We start from the raw sequence: 19792 nt of genomic DNA on the forward strand, positions 1-19792 counted from the left end.
GGTGTTAAGTTGTCTTGAAGGGTTGTATATAAATCAAATGTTATTTACCTATCACTTAGAGGATGGGCTGTGGCTCAGTGGTAGAGCATTTGCTTGGCGTGTAGAAGGTCTCAGGTTCAATCCCCAGTATCTCCAGTTTAAAAAAAGGATCAAACAGTAGGTGATGTGAAAGACCTCCACCTTAGACCCTAGAGAGCCACTGCCAGTCTGAGTAGATAATACTGATCTTGATGGGTCAAGGGCCCAAGGCAGAATCATGTGTGTTCACTTGCTACTATGAGCTAAGCTACAAGAGACGAAGTACACGAGGAGGAGCATGTGAAGGGAGTCATAATGTTAGCTGGAAAGCTGAGTTTTAAAAGGGATCGGAAGTCTTTGTCAATTTCCCATCTCTAGGGAGCTAGGGAGATCGCTGCTCAGAGGGTTTGTTAATTTCCTTTTTGCCTCCTAGAAGGGAAGGTGAAACTGACAGAGCCTTCTGGAGGCAAAGAGGAAATTAACAAACCCTCTGAGCAGTGATCTCCCTAGCTCCCTAGAGACGGGAAATTGACAAAGACTTCCCATCTCTTTTAAAACTGTTTCCTGGCTAACATTGCAACTCCCTTCATGTGCTCCTCCTTGTGTAATTCATCTCTTGTAGCTTGGCTGTATGTTAAGTACATACAAAAGAGCATTTACATGTATAGGTAGGCACCAGAGGCATGAATCTATAGATATATTATAGGCAATCTTAGGATCCCTAGGCATTTGAAGAAAAAGTTTTATTTTTAAATTTGCTTTAAAAAGCAACTTCTTTTGGTTAAAGAAAGGCAAGTTAAAAATGAGCATTTCTTTGGCCTAGGATCTTCTAAAGAAACAAACCTGACATTTAATAATTGTATCCTTTTAAGATTAATGTCCAATCAAACATTCTTCATATATTCCCAGACTTAGAAATAAACATTACTAAATATGAAGTTTAAAAACCTCACCTGTACTTCACAGAGACAAAATACGCCTTCAGCTGGAAAGCTTCATGGAATGCTCAGTAATTTGTAAATCTAGTAATTCTAAATCATAGATTAGAATTCTGGTTACTGAGAAAGAAACCCAACTTGAGGGCATCTCCATTCAGATATCATCATAACCAACTGGGATTAGACTGAAGACATCCTAACTAGAGATGGGCACGAATCGAATTACAACCCAAAACAATGCTGGTTTGTGGTTTGCGAACCAGTGGTTCGTGGAAGCTCGTTTCCACCAACTTCCATAAACTGGTCTACTGGTTCGTTTGAGTCGTATTAAAGGGGCAGGTTAAATGACCATTTCCCCAGGTAAATGGCCACATAAACCTTTGCTGCTGCTTGCAAGCGGCAGGTCCCTTTAAACTATCAGCTGGCGGGCAGCAGGGGGGATCCCCCCCTTGCCGCCTGCCAGCTGATAGTTTAAAGGGACCTGCCACTTGCAAGTGGCAGGGCCCTTTAATCGGCCCAAACGACAGCCCCCATCCCACACTTACCTTGCACAGCCGCCCTGCGAGCCCGCAGCATCCTCCCCCTCCTGTGAGGGGTGGGAAGGCCGTTTTCTGCCTCCACTGCCACACTGCAGGCCTGTGCAGCAGCGGAAGAGGCCAAAAATGGACTTCCCACCCCTCATGGGAGGAGGGGTGGGCCCGCAGGGTGGCAGGGCATAGTATGTGTGGGACTGGGGGCTGGGGTTTGGGCCGTTTACAGGGAACTGCCACTTGCAAGGCAGGAAAGGGCCCTTTAAACTGTCACATGCCCCTTTCCCTGCCACTGCTAAGTGTCCAGAAAGGGGCATTTAAACCCCACGAACCACGAACTGGTTCGTGAACTTGCCCCAGTTTGTGGTTCCTGGTTCGTGAAAACCCACGAACCATGAACCGTATGGTTTGGTTTTTTTGTGGTTCATTCCCATCTCTAATCCTAACTAAAGAAGTCTTCTATCACAGTGAGTGAAAGGAGAGCATGAGCCCCCAAACCAAGTGTTGCCATTCCTGATAATGCAGGGAAGCTGGTAGGCCCGCAGTACCGCTAGGTCGCTCCAATGTAAACACCCCAAAGGAGGCTGCCAGAGCACAGCAAGGCAGGAATAGTCGATAGTCTCCGCCAGCCAGGAGCAATGACCAAGTCATCAGTCTTCTGCTGACATCTTTCTCCAGCAGTCCCAGGATGCATTATCGTCTGGAACATAGACTCCAGAATAGCCAGTGAGGCGAGTAAGGAACGGAGGGCTGCGAATGAGCACTATAGTAGCTCACCAGAGGAGCCAAGTAGGTCCGAGGAGGTGACTGATTTGAGTGAGCAGATTAAGTTTCAACTGGTGCCTTTGCTCCACTTGTGAAGACCCCTTCTGCCCCCTCACATCGGCTTTGTGTTTGTCATATTTGAACTAGACGCGTGCCTTTCTTTTAGTATTAATTATAATAATTACATGGGGGATCCACAGGGACTTACAGGGGGCATCACATTTCCCCCTCTCCCACTGGTTCCTCTTTGCCTTCCCTGAAAGCCCCCATAATAATCTTTCCTGCTTCCTTCTCTCCTTCACACTGATGGATGGTTTCGAGTTCCACCCTCCAGGAGCCTCAGCCAATCACTTTCAAATGGTGGGTTAGAATATTGAAAAGACGTCTTACCGTCCTTGTGCCACCAAATGTCTTCAGCAGGCCTTGTCCTCATGCTCTTGTTCTTCAAGCTAAGAGGTTGCAGTTCTGTCTGCATTACTCTTTGGACTCTTTCCTATCACTTCTCCCATAGCCTTTAATGTTAAACATGGTTGCCATTTATTACCTCAAAAAAAAGTGTGTGTGTGTGTTTGTGTGTGTAAAGGTATGGCTCTGTGAAAAGGGTTGTGTGTGTCTTCCGTTGAAATCAATGTGAAATAAAATAGAATGATGAAAGCAAAACAATAATAAAAAACAATAACAAGACAAAACCATATGGAATAACCCAGTAATGAAACAGTCCATTGTGGAATTAGTAACAAAAATGAAACAAACTCCTATGCTTAAATCTAGGTTGAATGGGTGTGTTGGAACAAAAGTTGTGCTTTTTAGTGTGGGAGAACTGCCAGCACTGAACAAAAAGCTATTCGATGGTTGTTGTGGAAAAATCCACAACAACCATCGTTCTCCGGCTGTGAAAGCCTTCGACCATACATCCAAAAGGGTATTCATCCCCAAGTGATGTGGCCAGTCAGTATTGTGCAGAATGGAAGGAGGCCGGGCTAGTGAAAAGCAAATCTGGAAAACTTCTTCTAGTAACATAGATGCAGAGGAGTTAGCTGTGTTAGTCAGTAGTAGCAAAATAGTAAAGAGTCCAGTGGCACCTTTAAGACTAACCAACTTTAGTGTAGCATAAGCTTTCGAGAACCACAGTTCTCTTCATCAGATGAATGGAGGGTATGAAGAAACTGGCCACACATATATAGGTGGTGAGGGGAGAGGGGTGTAGATGCAATCAGTTGCAAAAGTCATGAAAGAGGTGGAGTGCACAATCCAGGCTGGGTGTGACCCCTCCCCTCCATAGCTAATTCCCCCCTCCCCTCCCCACCTATATATATATGGCCAGTTTCTTCATACCCTCCATGCATCTGATGAAGAGAGCTGTGGTTCTCGAAAGCTTATGCTACAGTAAAGTTGGTTAATCTTAAAAGGTACTACTGGACTCTTTACTATTTTTCTTCCAATAAGAGGTTTAAATGCTTCTTGTAACAAGGGCCCCAGTGGCTAACTGCATGTATTGCTTATTATTTAGTGTTTGAAATGGACATTCAATTTTTGTCTGGGAAATTCATGAAGGAAATCACACACTGATGACTAGAAAGTGGGTGGTGCGTGTGTGCGTGCCAGGCTGTATGTCCCAGGAAGGTGGGCCAAGAACGATGTTGCCTGCAGGGTGTTTGTTAGGCATTTCCACCTAAATGTTCACCGCCTAAGCGGATTCCTGTAGCACATCCTGCACTGGATGAAATTCCTGCTGATGCCCTTCCAGAAATCCTTGGCTTGGATCCTGCACCTTCTTTCTGCCTGCACAGCAATTCGTCCACTGTGGGGTGCATGTTCCTCTGACACGAAGCATTTCTGCTCAAGCAAAAGCAACGCCTCACAACCCCCAAGACTTTTTAACACGCGAGTTGCATTTCAATCTGTGATTGGGAGGGCGGTGGTTCCAACAATGTGTCTTTAAACTTTTGGAGTCGGAGAGCCAAGCTACAAGTGACAAATGACACTTGCCTGGCAAGTGGACAGACTCACGTGCATTCCTCCCAGTTCACTTGCCCTCCACTTGTGCTCCACTTGATCACTATGTAGTGGAGGGCAAGTGAACAGGGAGGAATACACGTGAGTCTGTTCACTTGCCAGGCACGTGCAATTTGTCACTTGTAGCTTGGCTCTCCGGCAATGGATTTGTTGGCTAGAGAGAGGTTAGCTGTGGCAAAGCTAGTCTATAATTGCATATGCATTATCCCACCCCCCCTCTTAACTGAACACTTTAAGGCTGTGTGCCGAGTGTGTGCCAAATGTTCGACTTCAGTGATCACAAGTTGGAAGACCAAGAACTAAACAGATGGGAAATCAAGCATCTTTGACTGACAGAAGCCCTGTTCATAAGTTACCGTGAATGCATGCACAGTCTGTGTACGGTGTACACTATGCTCTTCCACAGCAGCTGTGCTTTTCTGAACAGGGTCTCCTGCAGGTGCCACCCGGCACATCAGTGAAACTGACAGCAGCCCGTACAAGGGCTTTCTCTGTGGTGGCTCCCACCCTGTGGGACAGCCTGCCTGAGGAGGTCAGGAGAGCCCCCACGCTCCTGGCTTTCTTCAAACTATGCAAAACCAAATTATTCAAAAAGGTTTTTTACTCAGATAGGAGGGGCGGTACGGTAGGGATGGGATCTCAGATGATCCGCTAATGAGAACCATAGACCTTCACCGCTATGTTGTATTGGATTCCTGCTAATGCTATGTCTTTATGAACTTGTGAACATTTACCCTATGTCATTGTTTATGGAAATGTTCCTGATATTGACTGAACTAATCTCACACTGGGTCATCCGCCTTGAGTCTCAGTGAGAAAGGTAGACTATAAATGAGATAAATAAATAAAATAAATATGTAACTAATTCTCATGTTACGTTCAACAAATGTACAGTTGAACACGTGATTGAAACTCAGGTACCAATCCCTGGTTTCATTTGTAATAGTATGCTGTCTTAAAAAAAAAAAATTAAGTTTACACTGTTCTGTGTTCGTTTTTTTATTTTAAATGTATGTGAGATATCTCAAACATACGGAGTTGCCAGGTTCAGGCGCCTAATGACATTTTCTTTTGTAAATACAGAAGCTTTGTTGGGTTCCCCAGCTCTCTAAATGCATCGATGGGGCATTAACCTTGGCAAAGAGACTGTGTTGTTGACAGCCACTTGTATGTTGATACATGAAAGAGCCCCACACAGCTGACTCGATGCTCTCCCTCCTCCCCCAGCAATGACGAGAACTTGTATGTTGCGCTTTGTGCCAGAATTGTGAGTCAATCTAATTGCGCACAGATTGTACCGATGTCAAATCTCCATACTATACCAGTTTGTCAGGAAATACGAGAACTCTACCCACTCCTATGGAGTAGTATGACATGACTCTCAGGGAGAAGGCAGGAGGAGCAGCAGAGACCTTCTCATTCAGCTATCTGACCATCTTTCTTTCAGAGCTACCAAAACTGTGAGTACTATCGAGTGGGAAACTGTTGCAAAAGAAAAGAAAAGAAAGAAACACTCCTGGTGTACATTGCAGGACTGTGTACACATCTTGATCCTATCGAATCTTATACAATTGGTTGTGTTAATATAACTCTGAGAACAGTCTTGACTCCTAGGAAAGCATACTTAGGACCCTGAGAGCTTGTAGCAACCAACCTTTGTGGCCCAGTAGTTTGAAATATTTCTAAGATTTGAGGATGCGGGTAAGCTGGGAAGGAAACGTTTGGTGTTCTGGGAACGTGATATTCAGCCTCTGGGTAGCCCCGGGAATCTTAAATATAAAGGGTGAAAGACTGTGTATGCTTGCACTAGGTACATGTTTTCTTTAGCCTGGACGTTGTTCCTTTCCATCCCCTGGGTTGGATTCAAATTTCTGCAAGGAAAGCAGATCTCACAGTAAAAAGATCTTTGCTGCTTCCTTCTTTTTTCATCCAGCATGATGCACCTCTGAAACCAAGGTATCTTCTTCAGGTTGGGGTCATGTATATCTCCTCAGGTTGGGGGTCATGTATCTCTCCACCCCCACCCCCCCACCCTTCAGAAGTGGTTTTTCAGTAGCATGGAGGGCAGAAGGTTCAGAAAATAACGAGGCAAAGATGCTTTCTGTGAGCTTTGCTTTGCTTATGGCATTTCAGATCCCATCCCCTTTTGTTTTCTGGATATTTAAATCAATTCTGGAAAGAATCTTTCCAAGTTTGCCAAGGAGAGTGAGCGAGTTATAGCACTCCAAGTTTTCTTGATGTGTACAATTCCTCGTGTTACTTCCTCTCTCCCAGGCAGCATATTGAAAAGAGTTCCAAAAGAAAGAGAGGAATTAAGCGGGTTTTGTATTTTGATACACCGTATGAACAGGGCAAACCTTGTTGCTGTACTTGTGATGAGTCCGCACAGTAGGGTGACCTGTGGCGTCACCTGCAGACACAGTGGAGGACTCTGTACACTCCCTGGATTCCCCAGATATGCAGAAAAATCTGACACTGTAAATCAAAAGAGAAAAAAGAAGAAGAAACCTCAAAAACCAGCCTGATGAGAAGTGAAAAGTACTCGTGGAACATGTCAGGTCAAGAATGGCTGACAGCCATGAAAGAGAAGAGACAGAATTATAGTGAAATTGTAAACAGAGTTACTGGAGTAATTTAAAAAATATATTTTGTTTTATTAAAATGAAAAGGGAATACAGAAAAAAGAGGGATAAATGAAGGAGACAAGAAAAACAAATATAAAGCTGTGTGCTACAAGGATTATCAAGGTAGAGTACAAAAATCATAATCTTTGAAGGTGTTAGAATAATAATTAAAAGCGTTTAATGTATATATTTTTAAATAGCACGTGCAGAATTCAAACCTATTTCTACTCATCTTAAAAAAACCCTTACTAGTCCATTATTACCTCTATCTTATCATTATCTTATTTTATCATTACCTTTTCTTAATAACAATGCTGATATCAAAATAGTCAAGAGTCGAGTAGCACCTTTAAGACTAACCAACTTTATTGTAGCATAAGCTTTCGAGAACCACAGCTCTCTTCATCAGCATCTGATGAAGAGAGCTGTGGCTCTCGAAAGCTTATGCTACAATAAAGCTGGTTAGTCTTAAAGGTGCTTCTGGACTCTACTATTTTACAGACTAAAACAGCTAACTCCTCTGAATGCTGATTTCCTAATGTAACTAATTATCATAACCTTTAAGAGTGTTAGAACAATATTGGGATTATTAAAGGTATATATTTTCAAATAAACAGCACGTGCGGAATTCAAACCTATTTCTACTCCTTATCTTAGAAGATGAAAAAGTTCTTATTACCCCTATTTTTATGGGAGTAATTTTGAAGAGTGTGTTGGGATTCTAAAATAACTCCCTCCATAATTTCTCATAGCCTCATGCTTCTTATTGTACTGCCTGTATTTACAGATCTCTCTCTGCCAGACGAACGGCAAACAAAAATCTGGAGCCAGAACTACCTCAAAACTCCTTGCACATTGTAGAAAATTCACAGGGAGGCACAAAAATGACCAAACATTAAAAATAAAACAGAAGAGTATATATTTGCATTTTGTATACAAAAATAGAGCTTGAATCTAATTGATTGTACGGTCAGAAAAGATCCCAAATGACCCATAGTTTACAAGATCCCACAACCCCCCCCCCCTGAAATTTCACCTCCAGTCTGAGTGGGGAAGATAGAATTTATTTCATCTTCCAAAGCTTTCCCTTAGGTTCTGAAGTTAAAGTTGCATCTAAACTGTGACAGTGTCAAAGAAGCTAAACTCTTGATTTCATCCTAGAACTTCTATATGGTACCAATCTGACCTGTTTTTCCACAGCAGTTGCAAAGGAGCAACTGTAGAGGATCAGGACCAGGTTAAGAATTCTTGTATTCAATACAGCCCAGCGCCGGGACTACTTTTCTGACTCAGGCTCTCCTATCCTTCCCTCTTGCCTGGAACCTCCGCTTTGGGAGGTAACCAAATGCTGCTGCATTACTTTGCGTGGATGTTAATGCTAGCCATTGTTAACTTTGACCTGGTATTTGCAAACAAGTTTCTTAATCCGGTTTTAAATTTCATGGAGGAGAAATTTCTGCACAGATGGGGAGGTAGAATGCAGGCTGACGGTATAGTCCTGACCTTTCTTAGGAGGTCTAAGACTGGTCAGGGATCCTGGATTTTTGTGCCTTCCTCTGGGCATTGAGCAGGAGAAGTGTGTGTGCATGCGGGGGGGGGGGAGCTGTGAATTTTCTGCATTGTGCAAGGGGTTGGACTAGATGACCTTTGGTGTTCCTTAGAGCTCCGTGATTCTATCTTTATGTCTGTGCACAGTCTATGTGTACCTTAGGCATTACAAGTTGCATTCAGGTTTGTGTTTGGATCTCCTAAGGTGGTGTGAGGGCCTCTAATTTGCACTAGAGCTATGGCCCAGGGGACGGAGGGTTATCTTTGAGAGGAGAAAGAGGGATAGGTGCTGCTGTCCATTCCCACTAGCAGGTAGAGCTGCCAGGTCCCCTTATGCTCTTGGCGGGAGGGGGGGAACCCAGCACTCACTTTATTCTTTGTCTTCGCATGCACACGCTCCTGGAGCAGCACAGTGACATCACTTCCAGGACGTGATGTCATTACACAGGGCTTGGGACTGCTCCCTTGCTTTGCAGCGGGAGTGCTCCCAGGGTGGCGCAATGACATCACTTCCTGGAGTGATGTTGTTGCGCTGCCCTGGGAACATGTCCAGGAGGCATGTTCTCCCACATTCCCCCCTGCTGGCCAGGTGAGTGTTTGCAGGGGGATGGAGGGTGAGAGTGGGGGATCCCTCACCTCCACCAGGGGACCTGGCAGCCCTACTAGCAGGGCCCTTTTGCACTTTAAGTAGCACCAAACATGGTATTGGTCATCGCGTGTACACTTGGTAGTAAAATCAAAAAGAGTCCAGTAGCACCTTTAAGACTAACCAATTTTATTGTAGCATAAGCTTTCGAGAATCAAGTTCTCTTCGTCAGATGCCTGATCAAAACTGGACAGATACAGAAGAGGAGGGGGAAAGAGAGAGAGAGAGGAAAGAAGGGGACATAAATCACAAGGGGACAGAATGCAATTAGCGTGGAGGCAATCAAAACATTCCTTTGCTTGGAAATATAAACATCTCCTTTTGGTGTGCAGTCAGTTTGCCGTATTAGTTTGTAGCAGTGAAAGTATCCAATTCCTATGTAGTATAAGCCTTCAATAACCACAGCTCTCCCTGCCAGCTGCATCTGACAAAGAGAACTGTGGTCCCCGAAAGCCCACACCAGGCGTCACGGGGCTCCCCCAGATCACGCCTCTGTAAAGAGAATCTGTTACCTGTGATAATGTGATAACCATTCATAGTCTCTATTCAGTCCCAGCTTGACAGAGTCAAATTTGCATATGAATTCCAATTCAGCAGCCTCCCGTTGGATTTTGTTTTTGAAAGGTTTCTGTTGAACCACAGCGACCTTTAAGTCTTTGGTGGAATGTCCTGGTAGATTGAAGTGTTCTCCCACTGGTTTTTGGACGTTTCCATTTCTAATGTCAGATTTGTGTCCATTTATTCTCTATATCTGGAACAAGCATTCCTGGACAAGGCATATATTTTCAAACAAATCTGTTGCATTAGCATTATACTTTACAAGTATAGCTAAGATTTTTTTTAAAGCACGCACCCTGGGCTTCAGTATTGTGGAGACTCCAAAAGCAGCATTACATGGCCTGGTGATATCACATCCAGTCACATACCTTGAAGTGATATCACCACATTGTGTGATGCTCTAGGAATGTTCTAAACCTTTATATTTTTTACCATAGAAATTTGGAGGATTCCTAGAGCGTTGTATGATGCCATGATGTCACTTCCAGATAGGTGGCTAGAGGTGACATTGCAGCATTGCATGATGCTTGGGTGCTGGGAGATTTCCTGCCACTGCAGCAACTTGGCAATGCTACCTAAAAAAAAATTAGGTGTCACTAGATGTTTTCTTTCAAACTAATGGAGAATAATCTCTTTCTCTAAACTAAGAGTGTGCAATTTTATTTATTGTTCTTGTGATTTTATTTTAATTTATTTCAACTGGACACAGCTTTCCAGCGGTGATATCTGTTATGCCGTCAAACTTGGATTAATTTTTTAGCAGTTGCATCCTCATCCCAAGAGATCATTTCTGCCCAAAATCAGTGGGAAAGCCATTACATGCAAAAGCACATGCCATGAACAAAGAAAGAATGACTGAAACCTGTTATAATGGGGTGGACCCATCCATCAGTCAAGTAGCCTTCCTCCAGGCTAAGATTCCCACAATGGGAGAAGAGGGAGGGAGTAGGCTCCTTAGATTGGAGGGAGACTTCAAACTTGAGCCCAACGGAAAAGTGGTACTATAAATATTTTAATAAATCATAAATAAATAAACTTTGCTTAATAGAGTGGCAAGATGGGGGAAGATCCACTGCAATATATGTAATAAACTATGTTGAGTTACAGATCAGTTTTGATTTTTATATTTTTTTCTTTCTTTCAGGGAACAGAATCTAAATGTGATCGACCAGCATGACTGCACAACGGATAATATGCCACTCACTGGTTGTCTTTTGTGTTGTCTGGATTTCCTTAGGTGAACCACAGATCAAAGGCAAAGTAGGTTTTCTGAGTTCAGCTCTAGTCCAGAACTTATATAGATTGTACATGCACACACATACACAAAATTATTCTATTCTATTCGATTCTATTTGATTCGAATGGGATTGGGTACCACCACAGAATGGCAGCTACTGGGCTTTATGTGTGCCTCCAACTATAAAATGGCTGCTGAGGATTCTGGAGCCAGTTACAAAAACTGAGAGGTTCCAAGCCATGTGTCATCCTCCGATGGAGACAACCGTTTCTAGTGCAATCCGTCCTGCTCTGTTTTGGAGGAAAAGCCAGAATGTGGTCTTTGCTTCTGGAAAGAAGGAAATGGACACTAGGAAACACATCCGTAGATGCCGTGGAAGCCATAAGTACCATATTGGGGGTTCACTACACTGCTGTAGTGTATACTGTACCAAATGCCCAGTTATTAGGGCTGGTTCTAGGTTGGGGAGGGGGGCTGGCCAGTGAGTACTCAGGTCACCTTCCTCTGACCACTTTCGTACCCACTTTCCTTCCTATCTGTGTGTGCCTTCCCCATCACCCACCTGTCCATCCATCTCTTACCTGCCAACTCACCTGTGTATCTACCCACTGGCCAGTTTCTGAACCACCTGCATGCCTTTCCATTAGAATTGCCAAGTGTCCAGTTTTCACCCCAACAGTCTAATATTTATTGGGATGTCCAGGAGAAAGGCACTCAAAATACTGGATACTCAGGAGATAGAGGAAAAGTGGAGGAAGGGAAGGAAAAGGCAAGAAGGGGGAGAGAGTGGCCCAGTAGGGAGGAAGCTGGCTCACTTGCCACCACAAAACGGGACCAGGAGCACGTGCACAAGGAACTTGTCTAAGGTGAGTCCTGCCCCCCCTCTTCCCAGGGTCCAATTTTGCGGGAGAGACCACCTTGCAGCTGTATTTTCCACTGACGGTGCTGGGCACTGTCTGCAGCTGGGAGCAGCACCGCCATGAGTCGCCTGCACCTCCTTCTCTCAGCAGTGCAGGGCAGTGTATGAAGCCTGGAGCACAAATGAAGGGAGGGCTCCCATGTGGGCAAGTGAGTTGAGGAAGGGTGTGGCTGTGGACCCAATGGAAGCCTTGTGCCTTGAGACCTGCCGTGCTTCAGGATATGTTGACTCTTAACCTGGCAGTGGGTGGTCTCTTTTGGAAAGATGTCACTAATATGGTCTATGTGCTCTTCTTGTTTGAGCTAGACCTCCCGTGGGCGGAACACCCCATACTCCCAGATGAGCAATGTAATTTCAGTGTAGTATAGCTGATGTCCCTTGCACTCCTAGCAGCACAATTGGAAAAAATGTCACTTGAGAGGACAAAGAACATAACGATGCCACTGGCATCCAGGGAGCCGTATGGTGATGCCACTCCCACAGCAGGAGCCAAGTCCGTCCCTCCCCCACCATGCCTCCAGTCTTCTCAGCCTCCACCCCTGCCCAATTAATTAAAAGCATTTTAAGAACATCAGAAGAGCCCTGCTGGATTAGACCAGTGGGCCTTCTACTCCAACATCCTGCCACACAGGAGCGGGTCAGTTAATGCTGCCTTTCCACCCCCAAACAGGGTCAAGCTGAAATGTTCAGGTTTGGAGAGTTGGGTTTCTAAAGGAACTCAGATTTCCATAGCCATGCAGCAGCTAAAAAGGAAATGGCTGTTAAAAAATAAAGGAGTGCCCAAACGGCCTCAGAATGCCTCTGCCGGAGGTGGGGGGTGGGGGAAGGGGCATGTTTCCCTGTGTCAGAATAGCATGGGGGGGAGTTTTCCCTTTCTGTTTTTACTGCTCCACATGGATAGAATACTGAATGTGGAGCAGAAAACAAGAGGAGGAAAACACCCTCCCCTTCATGCTATTTTGACACGAGAAACAGCTTGGGGGCGGGATGGAGAAGCCCCTCCTCCCCCGTGGAGGCATTCTGAAGCTGTTTGGGTTCTTCTTTATTTTTGAATAGCTATTCCCCAAAATTGCTGTGTAGCTGCAGAAAACTCGAGTTGGGTCTGGGGGATGTTTAGCTTGACCCCTAGGGTCTCCAAAGCGACAAACAATAAAAATGACTAAAAGCAACTTTTCAAAATGCCTATTATAAAATAATTAAAACAATGACAATTGCTCCCAGATTATTCTAGGATTTATATCTGAGAGGCAGAAGCTCCCCAAACCTGCCATGCTCTGGATCGCTGCAGAGTCCCTTGAAGCAAGATAAATTTTGTTATGGTTCTAGAAATCACACTCTGTCTGTAGAGATGACAATGGACAAAAGATGTTTTAGATTTGCCCGTTTTATACATATGGAGGTAGAGATTACCCAGCTTGGAAGCCATTGAAAAAGAGTTCTCTAACTGAATGTTAATTTTTTGGAATCTCACAAAATAATAATAAATGGTAAAAAACCCTGTTAATTTACATTAAAAGTTTGTCTTCTTGTAAAAATAACTGAAATTTATTGTGCCAAGGTGGTTGCGCAGGTGAATCAAAGCAGGAAGGGTTTCAGCAATTCAGAGATGTCAAAACTTTTATTGATTTTTTTTAGTATTATTGAAATCTTCCTTAATCACCTGTTAAATCCAATAAAATGTAGTGGCAGTAACAGAAAGCAACAGCTTGAATCTAGCCAGCCGCTTGCGATCCTCTTGAATGTTCAAATCTGCTTGGCACCTTTCAAAATCACCATAGACGCTGAGCGAAATATTTTCAGAAAGGGAGGTTGCTGCATTTCTAAGGCGTGACTTCTTTGAAGGCTCTGACCAATTAACAAACAATGGGTTAGATCCTCCAGTTGAGGACTTTTGGCTGGTGCAAGGGGAATTCCTGCAGACGCAGACATTGTGGGATCTGACCCAGTACCTGTGACTTAGAGCCAAACTACAAGTGACGCCTTACACAGGTTGGACACTTGCCAGCTTCCCTCAAGTTTTGATGGGAAATGTAGGCGCCCTGGTTTTACAGCTTGGCTCTCCATTACAGCTGCAAGACCAGGATGCCTACATTTCCCATCAAAACTTGAGGGAAGCCGACTAGTGTCCAACCTGTGTAAGATGTCACTTGTAGTTTGGCTCTTACTGGGAATAGCTGGTCAGGAAGAGTCACTGTTCTCTGTAAAGACCCAGTGGCTTATCCCGTTTGGAGGAAGTCACAGAAAGGGTGTGCATGTGTGTAGGCAGGGCTACAGAACCATGGCTTCAGCCCTGGGCTATTTGAGGGAGGGAGAGAAACTCTGAATCACAATACATTGGCACTTTCCCTTTTCGTTGCTGCGTTTGTCCTGGAAGATGAGAGATTCAAAACATCAGCAGTAACTTTCATACTACACTGAAGATTCTTCATAACGTACTGTGAAAACCGGTCCTGTTAAAGATGCGTCTAACCCAAAATGAACCCTGAGCTGATAAGAAATTGCTCCTAAGCTCTGTTTGTTGCCCTTAGTGGATCATCCCAAGTTGTTTTTGCTGACTTGTGTTCTCAAACACTCAATAGTCAACCTCAATAGAGGAAAATGACCCTCTTATCTGTTTAAAAAGTTGTATGTGTAGATTCTTATTATGATTTAGCACTAGTATCTATCTTAAAGAATCTTTAGTCCCCCTCTTCTTGTATCTTGATGGCTTTACTTGACGTTCAAAGAACATTTTAGGATGTATCTCTTTATCAAGACGTTTGAGGACTTAGTCCCTTCAACTGCATTTTCCCTTTGTCCTTTACTTCATGTCCTTTTACCTCATGTAAATTGTAAATTGTCCTTTACCTCATGTGTCTTTTACCTCATATCCTTTTACCACATGTAAATTGTAAATTATGAGCCTGCCTAACTACAGACACTTAACACATCATAAAGATTGTTATTAATATTAGAATAGTTGAAGTCTCTAAAGTTTTGATACTAAACATTTTTGTGTTACTTTGGGGTCTTCAAGATGATGTTGTGGTTGTTGGCTGGCTGTTCTCTTGTTAGGCTGGTGGCTCAGAATCACTGACTGATGTTTCCTCAGTGAATGCTTGTTGTTATTAAGGCAAGTGTGCACTTTTAGGAGCTCCTGGAGATGCGAGGATAATGGTCTGAGTGAGATGTGAGATGTAGTGGGAGACAACTTGTGGATTGCCCGGGCCTCTCATGAGGGGCCTGTTTGGGTGGGGGGAGTTCTGCAGTTGGCCTGGCACCTAGGACTCCATTGGCTGCTCATGAATCTTGGGTTTATGTCGAACGGGGTGGTCCAGGTACCATTCCAGAATCCATTTCCCATGGATTCACAGTGAATAAATTCCTCACCAGGTCTTCCTCAACATCCAACAGCAAGTACAAAGGTTTCCATTACTGCTTCAGAGTAAAAAGCCTTCCCCCTCTGGTATCTGGGACTGGCTGTGAAAGTAGTGGTAGTCCCCACCCCCGGTCTCTAATGATCACTGGTTTCTCTTGCATGGTTTGGAACAGAGGTTTCCTATGGTCAACTGATTGGCTTTTTGGGATGTCCAAAAGAGTGGCATATATAGTGTGTCAATTAACAGTCTTGTGGAGTCCGCTAAAACCTGAAGTACTATGTTGTAGTAGCACTTTGTGCTGTAGTACTCATCAGAACATATCTATTCTGGTAATAAATTCTTGCTGCAAGTGCATCCGAATTGGGGCCAGGCACTGAGGAAACCCCAGCTCCAGGAAATTTGTCCTCACAGCCCAGTTTAATAATCAACTGCAGGAAAAGTTCATGAATCACAAGTACTTCTGTCTTATTCCCCTCAATTACCTTCCAGTAATCTGAAAGGGAATATATTTTCCTGGCTCCTTTAAAAAATGTATTCTTTAAATTCTTTTTTATGCTGTTCCTATGCCTGTGTTTTTATTACCTGCTGAGGCTTAAATAATTTTGTGATTTATGTTTTTTAACTTTTATTGATATGTATTTTAATGATTTTTGCTGTAAGCTGCCTTGGGAATTTTATAATGCAGAAAGAAAGATGAAAATATTGTGAATAAATAAACTCAGTCATCGTGGGAATGAATGAAATGAATCATTCATTAGTATTCCAGTTTATTTTCATTATTCTAATGAATGGTATTATGCAATTCATTTTTTCCACATTTGTTTTGAAACAAAGGCAGAGCTGAATTACAAAGATATCGTAGATCACTCATCCAAATACGCTGGAGCTGCCATTGGACTTCTTGTCACTCAGCAAAGTGGGAAGCATGTGACAATACTTATCAAAGGATTACCCCAAATCGGTAGTTGGACTTTGCCAGTTGACTGGCTATGCAATCTCCCATGCATATGCTATAGGCATACTATTTCCAGTAGACACAAAAAGCTGTGTGTTGGGCCATGGTGCAATGCTTGTGGGAGTTGCTGTGTATTTCAGTCACATTGTTTTGTAAAATAAAGTGCCGTGTCTAAGATCTTCCCGGGATGGGCTACAAAAACTGATTGGGTGGGGGTGAAGTATATATTACTTGCTGATGTTTTTGGAACTGGTAACTTCTCAAATATTCCACATGTTGATGAGTTGGTTTGGTGGGAGTTGTTATTGACATCCAGCCTATTTCATCAGCTTATCCTTTGAATTATCTTTCAGGTCTTCAACAATAAATTGGAGGTCAGAAGAAATCCACAAGGTACTACTGTAGTTTTAGATGAACAGGAAAGTGTGGAAGGGTCAGAGGTTCTGGTTCCTGACCACCATCATAAGTGTTATTTCTTTTTAGACATGGGTTTTCAAGAGTTTTTTTTTTTTTAAAAAAAAGGGTTCAAAGCTATCCCTCTCCTGCCAATGTTCCACCAGGTGACCTTGTACACCACCATAGTGCTTATCAAGCAATATGGGCATGTTCTCAAAACAAGTACAGCCAACAAACTCAATTTTGCAACCAGTTCTGCATCATAAACAAGAAGCTGTTTACAAGGAAAGACAGAGACATTGCTATCCTAAAATAATATTCTTTGGAGTAAGCCCCATTAAATAAAATGAGACTTACCTCTGAATAGATCTGCTTAGAATGGTTTTCAAAGTTCTTGCACATATTTAACCAAGAGTGTTGTGTATTGCAGATTGCATATTCATAGTCCAGTAGCACCTTTAAGACTAACCAACTTTATTGTAGCATAAGCTTTCGAGAATCACAGTTCTCTTCGTCAGATGCATCTGACGAAGAGAACTGTGATTCTCAAAAGCTTATGCTACAATAAAGTTGGTTAGTCTTAAAGGTGCTACTGGACTCTTTTTGATTTTGCTACTATAGACTAACACGGCTAACTCCTCTGGATCCATATTCATAGTGTAATGGGTTATTCAGAAAAATTCTGAAAGTCATTGAATTTAGAATTGTAAGTTCCAAATCATGAAGAAGAATATGTATGATGATGCTTTCCATGTCCCAAAGCACTATAAATAGAGATGGGCACAAACTGAAATATGAAGCTAAGTTTGTAACGAACCAGGCCGATTTGTGGTTTGTGAACCGGCAGTTCGTTAGAGCCCATTTCTGATGAATCGCCATTAACTTTAGGCTGGTTCATTTGGTTCATTCTTTGGTTCGTCACTGCAGACAGGCTGGCGCCAATGAATCAGTTTCCTAGGGGATGGACTTCCTGCAGACCTTCTGCTGACCTGGAAGTGACCTTCTGCTGGCTCAGAAGTGACCTTCTGCTGCCCCGGAAGTGACAATTTGCTGACCTGGATGTGACGTTTTCACGAACCAAATGAACTGGTTCATGAACTGGGGGCAGGTTCATGAAAGTTCGTGGTTCGTGTAATGTGACAAACCACGAACTGCACAGTTCATTTTTTTTCTGGTTCATGCCCATCTCTTCCTATAAATATCTATATCGCATGAACAGGTAAAGTCTATCAATGTAATGGAACTTCCAAAATGTTCCTCTACTTTGTTAATTGTGGAACGTTCCGGAACTGCAGGAGTGCATGGCAAAGTTTTGATTTGTGCAGATACTGCCTTTTAGAGTGGTGTGTTGTCTTCTAACTAACCTTGCATGAAGAATAAGTTGTGTGGATTTGGATAGAACTCCATATTGTTTTCATCCTAAACATGTGTAGACCTATAGGAAAATAGGGAGTTGCCTAATAGGCAAGCCTGGGTAGGCCACTCAGGTCATCTTGAGGAATGCCTGATTTTGTTGTTGTAGCCCCATTTCTCTCAACAAACGTCAAGTCTGCACTGAGAGTAACAGTACAAAATGGCCTATGGATCAGATGGACGATCCATTCTGTCTTCAGCCCTGGCCAACAAGATGTCCTTGGGGAGTATGCAAACAGAGTAAGATGGAAACAGCCACCCCCCACTCCCATTGCTTTCTTTAAGCACCATGGATTCAGAGATACAATACTGGCAAGTGATTTAACAATGCCCAGATCTGTGGATCCAGTTCCCCTGGGAAAAATGGCATCTTCTTAGGGCAGATGCAACGGCATCACATGCAGGAGATGGCAATCGTACCACAATGCTACAGAATGTTATTTTAAACTGTGTTAGCTGCTTGCAGTATTAAATCGGTTCCATTTCAGCTGTGCTTAAATGTATGTGCCAGCAGCACATGCATCTGGCACTGACAACGTTACAGAAGTAAGAAAAGACAGGAATTGGCAAGTTGTGTGTTCAGGTTACACAATATCCTTCTTAGAGCAAGAACAGTTAATGCAGCCATATTGGCTGATGCCAAATGGTTTGCAAAAGTAATTGTGCGAGAAGTATTGGTGCATTTTTGCCATAACCAGTCTTATACTGCTAATTTCTGTAGAACTGGTCACCAACTAAGGGTCACTCTAAACGTTACTTCTTTCATGAGTTCTTCATGGAGCCAATCTGAGCTTGCACAGTCACACAGCAGCTCGGGAGAATGGCTTGCATAAAAAAGGAGAGAACAAACGAGCTCGGAAAGCTGCCACTTTCCCCCATGCAAAGAGAGTTGGGAGGGAGAGAGTTTCCCATTCGTTTGCTCCACGTGGAGGTATTTTGTGCACATGAGACAGCAGAAATGGAAAACTGTCCCCCTTCTCTGTTTTTGGACAGAGGGAAAAAGTTTGGGAGAAAGGCAGAAGTGCTCCTTCCTCTAGCGGCAGCTTTCTTTTTTTTTCCTTTTTCTTTTTTTTAGGAATGCTTTTTATTTTATTAATAAGGTTAAAAGCCCAGTAAAAAGGGCAGAGAAATAGAAAAAGAAAGTAAAGAAAAAAGAATACAAAGAGAAAAAGAAGAACACAGATTGAGAATAAGAAAGAAAAATAATACGTTTCATTTTTCTCTACAACACCTATCATATTTTAACGAACATTACACTTTTAGTTTTAATATCTCCAAAATTTACCTTTTCAATACTGTCCCTCTTCTATTTAATCTTCCCAAATTTATCTTGTTAGAAAACAAAACCACAAATCATCAGTTCATTTTTCCTCATCTCATGCAGAAAGTCAATACGCGGTTTCCAGTTAATCATAAAGGTAGACAATGGCCGATTCCAGACGGCCCTCTGCCTCCCGAAACGTTGCGCGTCGTCGCGCGTCGTCGCGCGGAAAACGCGAAATATCGCGTTTTCTCGCGCGAGTTTTGCGCGAGGTCGCGCAAAACTCGCGTGAGAAAACGCGATATTTCGCGTTTTCCGCGCGACGACGCGCAACGTTTCGGGAGGCAGAGGGCCGTCTGGAATCGGCCAATGTTTTATCTCTGATCAGGGCTGTAAGTTTAGCCCTGATCAATGGCAGCTTTCTGAGCCCATTTGGACTCTTTTTTTTCATGCAAGCCATTCCCCAGAGCTGCTGTGTGTCTGGGCGAGTTGGGATTGGCTCCATGGAGAACTCGTGAAGGAAAAACCGTTCAGCTCTAAGGCTTACCTTCTACGGAGCTGTAATATCAAATAAAAATGAATTAGAAAATGTCTTGCCAGTGCAGAAAA

The 19792-nt window shown here is 43.3% G+C and overlaps 1 protein-coding gene across 2 annotated transcripts in view; it reads left to right on the forward strand.

The window, feature by feature from the left end:
• The first annotated feature begins 5640 nt into the window (after positions 1-5640).
• The window catches only part of ADGRF4 (adhesion G protein-coupled receptor F4), a 29962-nt gene continuing 15810 nt past the window's right edge, over positions 5641-19792 (forward strand). For both annotated transcript variants that reach the window (XM_055000953.1, XM_055000961.1), the window contains exons 1-3: positions 5641-5727; positions 10788-10903; positions 16467-16506. In XM_055000953.1, coding sequence (XP_054856928.1) covers positions 10817-10903; positions 16467-16506 — 127 coding nt within the window. In that variant the 5' untranslated portion in view covers positions 5641-5727; positions 10788-10816. The remainder of the gene's footprint in view (positions 5728-10787; positions 10904-16466; positions 16507-19792) is intronic.

This window comes from Eublepharis macularius, chromosome 1, assembly GCF_028583425.1.
Source record: "Eublepharis macularius isolate TG4126 chromosome 1, MPM_Emac_v1.0, whole genome shotgun sequence".
NCBI classification, from domain to species: domain Eukaryota; kingdom Metazoa; phylum Chordata; class Lepidosauria; order Squamata; family Eublepharidae; genus Eublepharis; species Eublepharis macularius.